Here is a 15,346-nt window from a genome sequence, read left to right as displayed (position 1 = left end):
TTACACAGTAATAAGTTGATGCGTGTATAAAATATATATATATTTTTTTTTAGTCAGGCAAAACTTTAGTCAGCACTGTGCTGGGGAACATGTGCAAAACTCTGAGCACAAAGCTTTAGAGCCGTGCAGAGCACATCACTCCGGAACTACTGTAGTTTTTATTAACTGTGGCTGTGTTTGGTAAGTGGTTTTTGTTTTTTTGTTTTTTTCTTTTCCCCCTCAAATAATTGTTTTATATAGTAATGTAATAGCACGTGCTTAATTTCGAAATATTAAATAATAGTTGTTTTCGTGCGGCTTCCGTTATTAGTCCATTCAGGGCCGCTAGTTTAGCTACAGGCTATTATTATTATTATTATTATTATTATTATTATTATTATTATTATTATTTAGCACTGGTAGCAAGCGGTCGTTAAATTGTTGGTTCGTGCATGAACCCAGTGCACACTGATGATCAATAATCTGAACTGTTTACAAAAAGCCTCTTGTGTAACCCCGGTGCATGCTCAGGGCTTGTAGGGCTGCACAAATAATACCGTTTGTGAGTTGCAATACGCAGATCAGAAGTTACAAGTCGAAAGTGCATGCTCCTGTGTTTTTAGGAGCACTCTGACTCTCCGTGTTTCCCCGTAGGTGCGCGTGCTGTGCGTCTGTGTCTGTGTGCGCGTGCTGTGTGGAGACTCGGAAACATGCCGAAGAGAGCCAAGAAAAACGAGGCTTCTGCAGAAGCAGGAAACGACAACGGAACAGGTAATAAATAATCAGTGCGTTTAGCCTTGAGCTGTTGTCCCAATCGTTTATTTCAGTTCAGTGTTGCTAACTGTTTTCAGGGTAAAGTAGCTAAAGCACGCGCAAAAAAAAAAGAGAGAAAAAAAGCTAGAAGTCGCTAGATGACGTCATGGACTCATTTGCATATTAATATATTCATTATCATCACTGACTTTTCGGATTTCTTATAGAAAGAAATCATTTTTTTTTGTCATAGCACCATGAACAAACTAAACTTATGCATATTTACAAAATAGTTTCTATCAAGAACGCAGATCGCGCGGGGGGGGGTAGGGTGGAGAGAGTGACTTTACATGGACAGCAGTAATCTAATTATTGAGCTTATTCTGAATAAGACAATATTGTGATTAAGGTGTTTACATGAGTCGCTTTTAGAATATTCTGTTCATGTTCCCGTTTTACATGTTATAGAACATAGATCGATTAACGGCACACGTCACTGCTGAAGACTCACACGACGTTAACAGTGTGATTAAGGTGTGTACGCGTCTGTAACGCACGTCGATAATGCGACTAAAACAGGAATCCTCCACACGTCTTAATTCCATTTGTGTTTACTTCGAGTATGACTTTAATCGGATTAAGGTCTTCAATAGTCTCTGTTTGCATGGTAGTTTCTTAATCAGAGTATCGTCTTAAATCGGGTTAATATCGGAACGTTTTTGTCCATGTAAACGTACTGAATGAGTAGTTGTTTTAATTGTAAATATCTCCAATAAGAGAGATTACAATGAAGAAGTGTGAGAGTGGGACAAACAGTGATTATCAGTGATTACTCATTGGCAATGATGGTGATTAGTAGGGGGTGGGGAAAGATCAATTCACTTAACTATTCGCAATTTTTTTTTAAAAAGTATTATTATAAAAAATTTTTTCGATTTTGAAATAGATTTTTGAAATTCCAGAATCGATGTAATTCATATTCAATTGCTTTATTTTAGTGCTTGCTTATAGATGAGGTGGAGAGAAGTTACCACTTGTATTCCAGCAGAGGGTGAAATGTATTTGTTGTTATCTTTGAGTATTACGTGACGTCATATCCCTTTCTAGCGGACAAGAGAACGAGGAAAAAAATGGCGGACAGTCAGCGAGATCTGCGGGGATACAACCTGCACCCTGTACCGTACTGCATGATGCTCCTGAAATGAAACTCAGAATGGTTTTGTAAATAGGACTCATCATATACAATCGGTACTGTAAATTTCCCCATGGTCTGGTGTTTAAAAAAGCAAACAAAAATCGCAATACACTGCAATATCGAATCGCACCCAAGTGTCGTGATGGTATCGATTCAGAAGATAAGCATGTCGACCCAGAACTAGTGATCAGATTGGTCATTGGCAACAACGGTGATCGGCGATTGGGAACGATTGCTAGATTTGCCGCTAGGCTTTTTTTGTTTGTTTGTTTTGTTTTTATTAAAGTTGCAAAAAAGTCATCAAATCTAGCAACAGACTCTAGTTGGCAACACTTTTCCAGTTCATGAAATGGTGTGTGCATGCAGGTTTGAACTGTGTTTCCTCATTCATTTTTCTAAATGACAGAACCAGAAACAAAGAAAGGGAAGAAGGCAAAGGAACCCGAAGCCCCAGTGTTATATGAAGATCCCCCAGATAAGCTGACCAGCAAGAGTGGCCGGGCAGCCAACATGAAGTTAACCTCGTGGAACGTAGATGGCCTTCGTGCGTGGGTTAAGAAGAAAGGGCTTGATGTAAGTGTAAAGTAGGCCTAGAGGTTTGCATTTGGACTTACATGTGGGTGGGAGATCAGATATGAAGCTTGTGGGTGTTTTTATCTTTATTGCATTTTCTTTAAATACAGTCTGTCTGCTTAATGCATGCCATCTAGTGATGGATTCTTTCTCTTCATTTTTTTTTTTCTTTGTTGGTCTCTACCTACAGTGGGTGCGTCAGGAGTCTCCAGATGTGCTTTGTCTTCAGGAGACGAAGTGTGCTGAGAAAGCTTTACCAGCAGATATCACATCTATGCCTGAGTATCCATATAAGTACTGGTCAGGCTCAGAAGATAAAGAGGGTTACAGTGGAGTGGCCATGCTGTGCAAGACTGAGCCTCTTGATGTCACTTACGGAATTGGTGAGCGCCGTAGGCACTGAAATTTGATTTACGCTTCCATATGAGCAGGCTTCTGATGGCTTTTGTTGCTGGAAAAAAAACCAACCCAAAAGTATCCCTTGCTGCAGAACCAAAAGTCCATTGGGGTGAAGAGAATTTGGTGTGTTACGGCATCTCATGAGTTAGGATCAGGTTTAGCTCCACCCCTGGCCTCAATATGGTTCAGTAGCAAAGACCATCTCACAAAAATGGCAGCATTCGTAAGCTTTTTTTTTTTTTTTTTTTGTTATGGAAAGGGTAACAACAATATAGGCGCTTTCGCATATGAATCTTTTGAGCTTTAAGTTTATTACTAGCTCTTCAATGGACAGTTATGATCCTCGTACTGTCCTAAAAGTCTATAAATGCTCATGGCTTCCAAAGTTTGTTTCTCAGAATCATAAGCCAGGTTTAATTGACTGGGGTGAATTTTTTTTTTTTAATGTTGTTGTTGTTAGAAGTATTGAACAAAATTGCAAGAATTCACAGAAATAATATTGGAAGCATACTGGCTCAGATAAAATGAGAAGATAAATGTGACGGTGAATCAATTCAGCATAAAATGGCATTTTTAAGTTGGCTTACTGCCACGGGATTTTATGGTGGAAATATCTAGATACATGTTCTTAACCATTAGTCGCAGTGTGACTAAACTTTCGATGATTACTGTATCACTGCTTTAAGTATATCATGCCTTAAATTGTGGTACAATTATTTATACTGCAGTAAATTTCTAGGTGAGCTTAGTAGAACAGTTAACCTGAACGTTCGTTCCTCCTGCAGGAAAAGAGGAGCATGACAAAGAGGGCCGCGTGATAACTGCCGAGTTCCCTTCCTTCTTTCTGGTTACCGCATACGTGCCCAACGCTGGGCGCGGTCTGGTTCGCCTCGACTACCGTAAAACGTGGGATGTAGATTTCCGCGAATACCTGAGCGACCTGGACAGTCGCAAGCCCCTGGTGCTGTGTGGTGACCTCAACGTGGCCCACCAGGAGATTGACCTGAAGAACCCCAAAGGCAACCGTAAGAATGCAGGCTTCACTCCTGAAGAGCGCGAAGGTTTCAGCCAGCTCCTGGCCGCTGGCTTTACCGATAGCTTCCGTGAGCTGTATCCGGAGCAGACCAACGCCTACACCTTCTGGACGTACATGATGAATGCACGGGGCAAGAACGTGGGCTGGCGCCTGGACTACTTCCTGCTCTCGGCTGCTTTGCTCCCAAGCTTGTGCGACAGCAAGATTCGTAACACGGCCATGGGGAGTGACCACTGCCCCATCACCCTCCATCTGGCTATATAAACATATGACTACTTCTGTCAGTATGGGTTTGCATTCACTACTTCCTAAGGGCCGCGGGTGTTTCACTTTTCCCCCCTAACTTGTGTAGTTGAGGCAAACGCTTCCAATATCTGTATCTCTTTCCTGAAATATTTGACCTATTAAAAAGCCCAGACCGGTAATTAGAGCTAAGACGGAACAGAGGGTAGACTTGATTCAGGGTTTGTAGTTTTGTTGTGGATATTATTCCCATGATGGTTGGTTTGTTTTTGGTTCTGTGTTCCTGCTAATGATCTCTCCAAAAGAAGTCTGACTTTAGAGTATGGCGTATGATGGAAACTTTGATCTTGTGTATTTTTCTGAAACATCTGTCTCGTATCATTCCATTAAGCAGACGTAATGCCAACATTTGTACTCAGTGTCCACTGAAATGAAACAAAAGCAGACCCCTTGTATTCCAGCTCAAAAACAAAGCACTGTTCATGTTGCATCTGAATCGAAGTTTCACAAAACTAATGAACATTACCACCAAATGTTCATTAGTCTGAACATTGTTCAAATCACTTTTTTTTTTTTAAACAATAGTGATTCTCGATCTGAGTTTCAGGTATGAAGTAGTTAAGATTTGTTTAGTTTCTTTACCTTCAGTTGACTGGCTTAGTAATCATCTTCACGGTGCTTCCTACTTTTATTGCAAAACAGTTGGGGCTTTTTTTTTCCTTTTCTTTTTTTTAAAGTTTAGTTACTTCTGTTGAGACAAAAATAAATTGCTAAACAAACACATTCACTGTTATGTCGTCTTTTTTTTTTTTTTTTTTTACATTTTCTTTTACTTCTATTGAACTGAGGTGAGTCATCAAGACCTTATGTTAAAGTATTGTTACTCAAGTAAAAGTTATCATCCATCTTTATCTTTATTAGAACCTACTCAAGTATGCCGTTACGTGTTGCATCCAAGGAACACTGGGCACATGACCGTCGCGCATATTCGTTCACTTCTAAGGCCAATTTAGTGTAGATCGTTCACCCGCCTGCATGTATTTGGGAGGTGAGAAGATGCTAGAGAACCCGGTGGGGGAACCTATGAAACCACACAGACAGTAACCTGAACTGGAATGATATGGAGCTGAGGCAGGATGTAGTATACACACACACTGCACTGCACTGGAGAACAAGCTACAATTTGAATCCATTGGGTTATTGTCATTTGGTTGAAAGCACACCTGAGTGAAGGTTGTCATTTGCCAGACCCCAACAAGATAAAGCTCAGCAGATAGATGGGACACAGAAAGAAACGACATACCTACGTGATAAAAATATAATAGTAACAAAAATAATAATACATTTTTTGCATACATACACAATTTTAAACTACAGGCTTTATTTTATTTGTATCATGGTGAGGTGAGTTTTTTTTTATTATTATTTTTAATTTTTTTACTATAACCACCTTAATTTCTGATTCAAAGGAAGACTTTGGACGAGGAATCAAAAGATTCACGTTCACAATTCATTTTCAGTTCTATTATTAGTACGATGCAAGCAGCATAGCACGCCGTGATGAGATGGGAATATTTATTCATCTTGATCACAGTTCCTCATATAGAAAATCCTCAGTTTTTCCTGATTAAAGCAGTCGTTACAAAAATAGATCTAGTATAACGGGTGGTTCTGATCAGAACTTTAAAGAAGTAGTTCCAATTAAACAAACAAATAACTAATATGAAAATATGCTTTCTAGGTATGAAAGCACCCATGTGTGAAATAGTCCAAAATCTGAAATACTAGATCTTATATACGCAGTTTATGCTTATATTCGTAGGCGCCACCAGACTTCTATGGTAGGTTCCATCTTATCGTTGATCTTCCACTTATCTCTTAAGTGAAATCAACTCGCTTACTAATCAGCACTGATTTCCTTTAAACCAGACATCACCATTTTGTGACCTTTCCGATGTCCTTACACGCTGCTCTGACCTTTAGGAAAGCTGATCCAGCTTCTGGAGATATACATGACTTCATATATGAAGACTATGATATATATACACACTTCAAACTGGAATTCAGAACCCTGCTAATATTATAACAGGTGCTCACACCCTTTAAGGATTTTTGGTTTCGTGCCTTTTGCGCCCTCGCGTTTGTTCGGCCTGCTCGGCCAGGTGCGTTTGCTCGTGCTTCTTCAGTGGCCCTTGGAACTTGAAGCTTTTGCCGCATTGCGTGCACCGCCACGGCCGCTCGCCTGTGTGGTTCAGCATGTGGTTCTTCAGGTGCGACGAGTGCTTGTAGGTCTTCCCGCACTCGGTACAGACATACGGCCGCTCTCCCGTGTGCACACGCTCGTGCCTCTTCATGTTGCCAATCTGTGAGAAGGTTTTGCCGCACACCTTGCAGCCGAAGGGCCGCTCTCCCGTATGGATGCGGAGATGGCAGCGCAGCATCTCGGGCCCTGCAAACGTCTTGTGGCACAACCTGCACGGGATACGCACGCGTGGCTTCTCGTGGTTGCGCTGGTGCTTTTTCAGGTCGAACATGTACACGAAGGACTTGCCACATATGGTGCACAGGTACTTGCGCTCGCCCACGTGATAGCCCTTGTGTCTCCGAAGCAGGCTGGCGTAGATGAAGCTCTTGCCGCACAGGTTGCACATGTAGGAGCGCGCCATCGAGTGGTATCGGATGTGTACCGCCAGTTTGAACGCGGTAGGGAAGCATTTGTCACAGTGTGGACACTGGTGCAGGTTTTCCGACGTGTGACACTCGCGGTGAATCTTCAGGTATGAGCTCTGAGAGAAGCTCTTACCACAGATATTGCACTTGTATGGCTTCTCCCCCGTGTGCACGCGAACATGCTTGATGAGGTCGGCTTTCTTGCGGAAGTTCTTGGCACACTGCGTGCATTTGAATGGTCTGCATAGTGAGTGTGTTTTGATGTGGCTGGACAGGAAACTGAGACATCGGAAGCTTTTGCCGCAGTCCGAGCACTGGAACGGTCTTTCTCCGGTGTGTGTGCGCATGTGACTCTTCAACTGACATTCGTAACGAAACTCTTTCTTACACATACAACACGTGTGCTTTTTCTCACCCAAGTCTTGGTTCGCCCGAGACTCGGCCGGCAAAGTGATCACCTTTCTGCTGGCCGTTGCTTGAGTAGGGGGGCTTTTTCTGTTGATGATGGATTTTATAGATGGGGGTCTTTCAATAATGGGAATGAACGCCGTTTCCTCCGCAAGGACGTCTACGTTAGTGGAAGGGGGCATGACCGACAGAGGAAGAACTTTCCCAGCGATTTGCGAGATCCACTCCTCCATGCTTATTTCCCTCACCTCAGAAGTCTCCACTCCTTCTGACTGTTCTAGAAACTGCAGCTGAGAGGCGTCCTCTCCGCCATTGTCCAATTCCGAAACGATAACTGTAGAGCCATCTGCAGTGAGGTAGATCTGCTGGACTTCACACATCCCTGTACTGCTCTCTTGGTAAACAGCCTCTTCTTGCAGTTCTGTCTCGACCTCAGTTTCCACGCTGTCCAAAGGCTCCGTCTCCTCGGTATCGCTTTGGGCGGGGCTCATTATAGTGGCTGCTGCACAGTCAGATTCAGTTTGATTTTCGCTAAGTGCTTGTGCGATAATGAAGGTTTCTTGTGCAATGGATGAGGGAGGCAAGATTTTCTCTTGTGGGATAGAACTGGCAGGCAACACCATCTCTTGTTGAATGGAAGCAGAAGACAAGTCTGGTTCTGTTTTCATTGAGAGAAAAAAAAACAAAACAAAATTTATTTGCTGTGAGGGTTGATGCTGTCAGAGTATACAATGCCCTCCACTAATATTGGCACCCTAGTTAAATATGCACAAAGAAGGCTGTGAAAAATTGTCTATTGTTTACCCTTTTGAGCTTTTGTTAAAAAATAAATAAATCACAAAATACTCTGCACTCGATATCAAGAAAAAGGTTTATCAAAACAAAATCTGTTAAATATAGATGTGCAACAATTATTGGCACCATTTTAGTCAATAAATTATGTTGCCTCCTTTTGCCAAGATAACAGCTCTGAGTCTTCTCCTATAACGCCTGATGAGGTTGGAGAATACATGGCGAGGGATCTGAGACCGTTCCTCCATACAGAATCTCTCCAGATCCTTCACATTTCGAGGTCCACGCTGGTGGAGTCTCCTCTTCAGGTCACCCCACAGGTTTTCTATGGGGTTCAGGTCAGGGGACTGGGATGGTCAGGGCAGGATCTTGATTTTGTGGTCAGTAAACCATTTCTGTGTTGATGTTGATGATGTTTTGGATCATTGTCCTGCTGGAAGATCCAACCACGGCCCATTTTAATCTTTCTGGCAGAGGCAGTCAGGTTTCATTTAATATCTGTTGATATTTGATAAGAGTCCACGATGACATGTATCCTAACAAAATGTCCAGGTCCTCTGGCAGAAAAACAGCCCCAAAACATTAAAGAGCCTCCACCGTGCCTCTGCTTTTGGTTTCATCTGACCATAGAACCCGATCCCATTTGAAGTTCCAGTAGCATCCAGAAGTTCCAGTAGTGGATGAGAGTAGAGGCTTTTTTTCTTGAAACCCTTCCAAACAACTTGTGGTGATGTAGGTGACTTTGGATTGTAGTTCTGGAGACTTTCTGAACTTCTGCAATTCTCCAGCTGTGATCCTTGGAGATTTTTTGGTCACTCAAACCATCCTCTTCACAGTGCGTTGAGAAAATATAGACACACGTCCAATTCCAGGTTGATTCATAACATTTCCAGTTGACTGGAACTTCTTAATTATTGCCCCGACGGTGGAAATGGGTATTTTCAACGATTGTACCATTTTCTTATAGCCACTTCCCATTTTGTGAAGCTCAACAACCTTTTGCTGCACATCACAGCTATATTCCTTGGTCTTACCCAGTGTTATGAATGACTAAGGGAATTTGGCCTGTGTGTTACCTTGTATTTATACCCCTGTGAAACAGGAAGTCATGCTTGAACAATTTCCTGTTCCTAGTCACCCGGGTGTACTAAAACAACTGTAAAATATCAATGGGAATATACTTCTATAATATATTTCTCTCATATGGATTCATGGAGGTGCCAATAATCATTGCATACCTTTATTTAACAAAGATTTTATTAGATAAACCTGTGTTGGCGATTGTTTGATAAGAGTATTTTTGTGAATTTTTGTAACAAAAGATCAAACAATAAAGACCATTTTTCACAGCCTTCTTTGCTCATATTTACCAAAGGTGCCAATATTAGTGGAGGGCACTGTATCTCTTATTTAGAGCAAAAGTATATACAATGTTTAAAAATATAGGCAGTAATATTAAGGCCTTTGCACGCCGAAAAGGATGGAGAGTTACATTTAAAACGCTGTGTGATGTGGACAGTAATTAAAAGGATTAAAAAGTTTTCTATTTTTTGCAGAAAAAGCTGAGTAATTTTGCATCACAGATCACTGAAAATAGTTGGAATAGTTGTCTAAATTTTCAGCTCTAGTCTGATTCTAAAACCCTGATACTGGACCTAACCGATTTTGACTACCATGAGATCTTCTAACTTCAATACAATGCTTCTAAGCAACCACGAGTGCAAAAAATTGAACCTTGATCGGTTTTAAAAATGATGCACTGTGGCTGGACGTTTCCAGACTTCTTGTGCAAGTAGACTGGGAAATTTATCACAACGCAAATACTCGACCTGTTTCCAAAAGATATTTTTGACGCCACTACATTTGTTCGTGTATAGATAAATTGAAGTTTTAAAAAAGTTGATTGTATAAACGTTGTGTAATACATGTCTCAAATTTTTTCATTGTGGAAGAATTAATTCCAACCCATAGACAGGACACGGTTACCAGACAGGATCAGAAAAATCACCAACTTTCTGGGAACTTACTGTTAAACCCCAGGACCACAGTTTGAACGTAATGTTATCAGTAAACCTGGTCTTATGTTTCTACGAAAGGCTTACCGTTTCTGTTTTTATGCCTCTTGGTTTTGAAATGCTGCAGCACGTCCCTTAGCTCCACCGGGTCAGAGAGTGGCTGGACGATGTCCTCCATGGCAGCCAGACCGCCACAGAGCCACGAGGCTGTCTGAAGAAATCCAGACGTTACATTACATTGTGATTTAAAAACTTCCCAATGTCTATAATTCCCTCTCAAATAATATAAAATGTCCACATGGCTGTGACTGTCATTATTTTTTTTTTTTTACAGTGTTTATTTACGCTGTCCATTTAAACTCTTAGTGGATTACCGGATTTCTGACATACAGCAAACAATCTACAGAGATTTTTTTTTTTTAATGAAAAAACTTCTGAGAATTTCAGATGAACAGGGTAAATAAAAGTAGTTATTACAAGAAACACAGGAATTTTAACCTGGATGAATAACATACCTCTCACTGCAACTGGAACTTGGGGCATGACTACACATCTGGAGCATGAGCGCATCTACAAGTATTTTGATTGGCTGTTCGACTTAATGCTGTTGTAAGTGGTGGGTTGGGAAGTGTTACTACGCCTCAAATGTTTTATATTGTTTTTGTCTGTAACAATCAAAATGGTGTCTAGTGATTTGAGAATAAGGAGTTGATCATGGATTGATGGACTAGCTCATTTCTACTTGCATGTTTACACAAAAAAAAAACAAAAATATATTGTTTATTTTTCATTATGCATTACCATACTTTTCAATGCATGTATACACGTTATGTATAACAAAAACATACATGTTTAGTCATGTACACAAAATTAGACCAACCAAGCATTAGAAATAAAGCATTTAGCATTTTAAACCATTCAGGCATCTGTATGAATGACTTCATATCATATCATAACTACGCATCTACAGAATGTTAGGTAACTGAAAGGAAATTATACGGCATGTTACTGAGCTAAAAGCTTTATTCTTACATCGTGACTGCATTATATCGAATGATATGGAAAAAAACAAAACAAAAGGGTAGCTTAAACGTATTTCACTGCTGTCCTGTCTTATCAAATTACGAAATAATTTTCTTGAATATATCAATCCAAATATGCAAGTTATTTATTAATACATGTTCTTACTTTCACCCTCTTTATGCTACACATCAGTAATCAGATACATCAACTGCTGCTGCGGTTGTAAATTGTGTTACCTTAAATGTAAGCTTAACGTAGAGTAACACATGTTACTCTACCTACTACATGTAACTCCGCCCCCAAGCTCCAATCTGCACTGAGGTCTGACGAAGCATACTCGCATGAGACATCGATTTGGCTAAAGACTAGTGATTTAATTGATCAGGTTTGATGACCCACCTCTTTGAGGTTCGGCACAGGCAGGAGTTCATCCACTCGAGTTAGGAACTCCCAGGCTAAGCTCTGCAGGATGGCATCATATCCAGAGCCATACTCTACAGGAAGAACATTCTGTGGACATGCCAAGAGCATAACGTAAATCGGTAACAAGGTTGAATGTACTGGGGGGAAAAAACAAACAAACAAAAAAAAAAGACAAGACGAGATCCACGTCTAACCTGCAGGAAGCTCTCCCTCTTATCGGTGTCCTCCAAGATGTTATGGATCGTCTTTATAAATATGTTATTCATGACTTCACTCTCTATGTCATTGCTCTGTAAAGAAATTCAAATAAAACCAGTAGACAAAAAAAAAAAAAATTAGACCAACTGGTGGAAACACACAGACAACTGTGAAAGTAAACCATTTATCTCATATTTATTCCCGGTAGATTTTATATCCAGTTTAAAAGGAACACCTGGACACCTCTTCATTTATATAATTATCCAATCAGCCAATCATGCTGCAGCAGCGCAAAGCAGAAGAAGAAAAACAAATCAAGCGCTTCAGTTAACATTCACATCAAACATCACCGTTGATTAAAAATTTCAGAAAATGCTGGCACAAAAAACATCAAAAGCCTCTGGTATACTTCATTTTTTGCACAGTCGTACGCACAGCCTTTCAAAGTATACTCCATTTGACACATATGCGCACGCAGGCGGTCGATGCATGCGTGTTACGACAGCTTGCACAACCCCTCCTGGCCTACAAAAGTCAGTACTAGAGTAGTAAAGCAGGTCTTCTGGTGTGAAAGATGACAACGAAGAACAAATCACAACAACACGAAGAACAATGCTTGGGCAATCTCTCGCCACAATTAGCACCCATATACAAATACATATACTCTTTAAGCCTAGAACTATACAAATGCGGGTACTTTTTCTAACCGACACTCACTTCCGTTTATTCTTCGACTACCTTGAGAATCAGCGGCCCTGGGTCACTGCTGCCACCTTGTGGAACAACTAAATAGTGCAAAGGAATTAAATGTGCATGTGCGACCTGCACGTACAGTATGCGCGTACTCTGCTGATGACGAAATTTGCATCACACGTACTGTACGCTGTTCCTAGCGTATGCTTAAAACGTGAAGCTTAACGAGTGCCAGCTCTAACACAGAAACGCCTTCAGTGCGTTTACATGGACAACAATAATCCACTAATAACCTGATTAAGACAATACTGTGATTAAGAAACTAGCATGTAAACAGCAATTTTTAATGACCTTAATCTGATTAAGGTCATACTCAAAGTAAACACAAATGGAATTAAGACGTGTGGAGTATTCCTGTTTTAGTCGCATTATGGACGTGTATTACAGACATGTACACACCTTAATCACACTATTAACGTCGTGTGAGAGTTTCCACCGCATTTTGCGACAGGACACGATCACACACGGCAGTGCTCAACCGTTTTACCGCGAACAAGAGAGCACGGCTGCGTCCCAAACCGCAGACTTGCCTACTATAGGCCTGCAGTGTAATTAAATAAACACACCCAAAACTGTATATGGTACCACAACGAAGACCAACTGTATGTTGATACGTGAAATTCTGGAGTGACGTCGGACGGTGTGGTGCAGCGCGGTGACCTAATGACGTGTGCCGTTAATCTAATTATGTTCTATAACATGTAAAACGGGTACATGACAGGAGTATTCTAAAAGCGACTCATGTAAACACCTTAATCACATTATTATCTTACTCAGAGTAAGCTCAATAATTAGATTACTGGTGTCCATGTAAACGTAGTCCATGTCGATACGAGGGGTCGAGGAGGAAAACGGCCAGATTGGTACAAGCTGACAGGAAGGCGACGGTCACCACTAAATAAGTGCTCTGTACTCTGTGTACATCAGAACGCACAACACGTCAAACCTCAGGCCGTCAGCCAAGAACAGGAATCTGAGGCTACAGTGGGCACAGGCTCACCGAAACTGGACAGCTCGAGGTGAGATTGGAAAAAGACCAGGTGATAGGTGTCCAATCAGACTGTCCCATTTTGGTGAGCCTGTGACAGACAGACAGATAAACAGACAGTTTGTTGTTTGTTCTTTTCGTCTGACCAACTTGACACGAGTTTGTCCCCCCCTCATGCAAACGATATACTACACCACCACCACCTACTTTGTTAGTCAGGTTGCGTAGTGTGTCCAAATGCGCTTGAATGATCCACACATCAGGTGTTTGGTCTTTAAAACAGAGCTCCAATATCACCTGCGAGAAAAGACACACACACACACACACGCACACACACAAAACATCACAGCGAATTAGATGGGCATTTGGGAAAGGAGCAGTAAACCCAGGCGTGCTCACATTAGTACCTTTTTCCTTAAAAGAAAGACCAGCTTATTAAGCAGATGTTGACTCATGATGTCTGGCACTGTGTCTGACACCAGCAGGACGAACTGCTCGAGTTTGCCGTACTGTGTGACGTTGCGACGCTGAACCACTTGCCAGAGGAAAGCAGACATGAGGCGCAGCGGCGGCACCACGAGGCGCAGGGCAGAGAGAGGCAGTGCACCACCTGCAACACAGCAACCAACACACACCGCTCGGATCACTTGGGCTGGGTTTTTTTTTTTAATTATTATTTATAATTTTAAAATAAAAATAAAAATACTGAGAGTATTTAAACTCGTTGGTTATTGTTAAAATAATCTGAATCTCAATACTAACACAAGACTAAGTCATATTACTATCAAAATAACTGTCTATTCCAGGTAATGACGGAACTCAATTTGCTAGCCAGCTTCACTCTGGCTGAATTACAAATGACTCCTCCCTCCCTATACAAGTGCACTACTTAGGGTGTGCAAATAACGACTCCGACGGCCCAATGTAGCACACTATATATCCAATAGGGAGCAATTTAGTATTCTCTCAAAACCCCGCCACTCGACAGCGTTTAGCTCCTCAGCTAAGCTTCTTTAGGTTTTAAGCTTACTTTTCTGCTGGACCTCCGAGGTGGCCATTTCCGTGCCGTCTGTGTAGAGGAAACAAAACGTTTACTAGCTGATTAGCTTATTACTAACGAAATACTAATTATCGTGAAGCTGACCGAAGCAACGAACGCTAAAGAAACACCTCAGTTTACACAAACCAGAAAACACTTTCTCCCCCCTCCGCGTGTGTTTTCACGCGCGAGCGCCCTCTTCAGGGCTGGAGGTAAAAAGTACTGACTTGGGGGAATCAAGTCATGTGACTTACTGGTGGTCGAGGTGGTGGTGTTTTTCCTGGCGCCATTTTGAATTTTAGTAAATCCAGTTCGCCAACTTATAGTATGCATTAAAAGTATGTACTCTTTTTTTGTGTGAAGAAAAGGTACACAGTGTAGCAAACGAGTATGCGAGTACGGGGACATAATATCACGTCATGTAACGGGAGGGAACCTCATCGCCTAGTCATGCACACTGTCACCGTACACTCCTCTTTGCATTTCAGCTTTTCTTCATTCATTATGCCTTGTATGATTTATACTATGTAATTTACCGTTCCCTTGAGTTATTGTTCCACATTGCATTTACACCTCTCTAAAGTGCATCCTCTGAAATCCGTCACAAAGCTCCTCCTCCCTCGCACAAAGAGTTCTGGGTAATATTGGCTGAAAAAGTGTCCATGGTGCCACACTTCGAAAATCTACCTGAAAGAGTCCTTGGATACTCATTTCAACATGCTACAGTTTGGGACACGATCGTTGATACTATTTGGTAGGCGGGTTGGGAAGTGTCGTGGTGAACAATCTTTCCAGACTAACAAAAAACTTCAGAGACAGAGGGTTAGACAGAAGCAGCACCAGTCTCAGTTTTAAGGGA

General features: G+C 41.4%; 2 protein-coding genes across 4 annotated transcripts; one reads left to right on the top strand and one right to left on the bottom strand.

Moving 5' to 3' along the window:
- The first annotated feature begins 25 nt into the window (after nt 1-25).
- On the top strand, nt 26-4,961 carry apex1 (APEX nuclease (multifunctional DNA repair enzyme) 1). Its single transcript, XM_017494284.3, has 5 exons — nt 26-180; nt 634-750; nt 2,334-2,500; nt 2,691-2,883; nt 3,685-4,961. Exons 2-5 carry the CDS (start codon nt 690-692, stop codon nt 4,197-4,199), a joined length of 936 nt encoding a protein of 311 aa, XP_017349773.1. The 5' UTR covers nt 26-180; nt 634-689; the 3' UTR covers nt 4,200-4,961.
- On the bottom strand, nt 4,153-14,664 carry si:dkey-14d8.1 (zinc finger protein 354C). 3 transcript variants are annotated; one of them, XM_017494279.3, is made up of 7 exons: nt 14,479-14,664; nt 13,856-14,058; nt 13,656-13,745; nt 11,704-11,799; nt 11,486-11,596; nt 10,151-10,274; nt 4,153-7,914 (listed from the first exon to the last, which is right to left on the bottom strand). In XM_017494279.3, exons 1-7 carry the CDS (start codon nt 14,504-14,506, stop codon nt 6,281-6,283), a joined length of 2,286 nt encoding a protein of 761 aa, XP_017349768.1. In that variant the 5' UTR covers nt 14,507-14,664; the 3' UTR covers nt 4,153-6,280. The 3 variants fall into 3 exon arrangements, with proteins under 3 accessions (XP_017349768.1, XP_017349770.1, XP_017349771.1); XM_017494281.3 differs by lacking the exon at nt 14,479-14,664 and adding an exon at nt 14,211-14,311; XM_017494282.3 differs by lacking the exons at nt 13,856-14,058; nt 14,479-14,664 and adding an exon at nt 13,461-13,539 and having other exon boundaries at nt 13,656-13,847.
- Nucleotides 14,665-15,346: the final 682 nt, after the last annotated feature.

Source organism: Ictalurus punctatus, chromosome 19 (assembly GCF_001660625.3).
Source record: "Ictalurus punctatus breed USDA103 chromosome 19, Coco_2.0, whole genome shotgun sequence".
Classification (NCBI taxonomy): Eukaryota; Metazoa; Chordata; class Actinopteri; order Siluriformes; family Ictaluridae; genus Ictalurus; species Ictalurus punctatus.
Note: the sequence above shows the minus strand (reverse complement) of the source record. Positions and strands in the feature narration are given on the sequence as shown.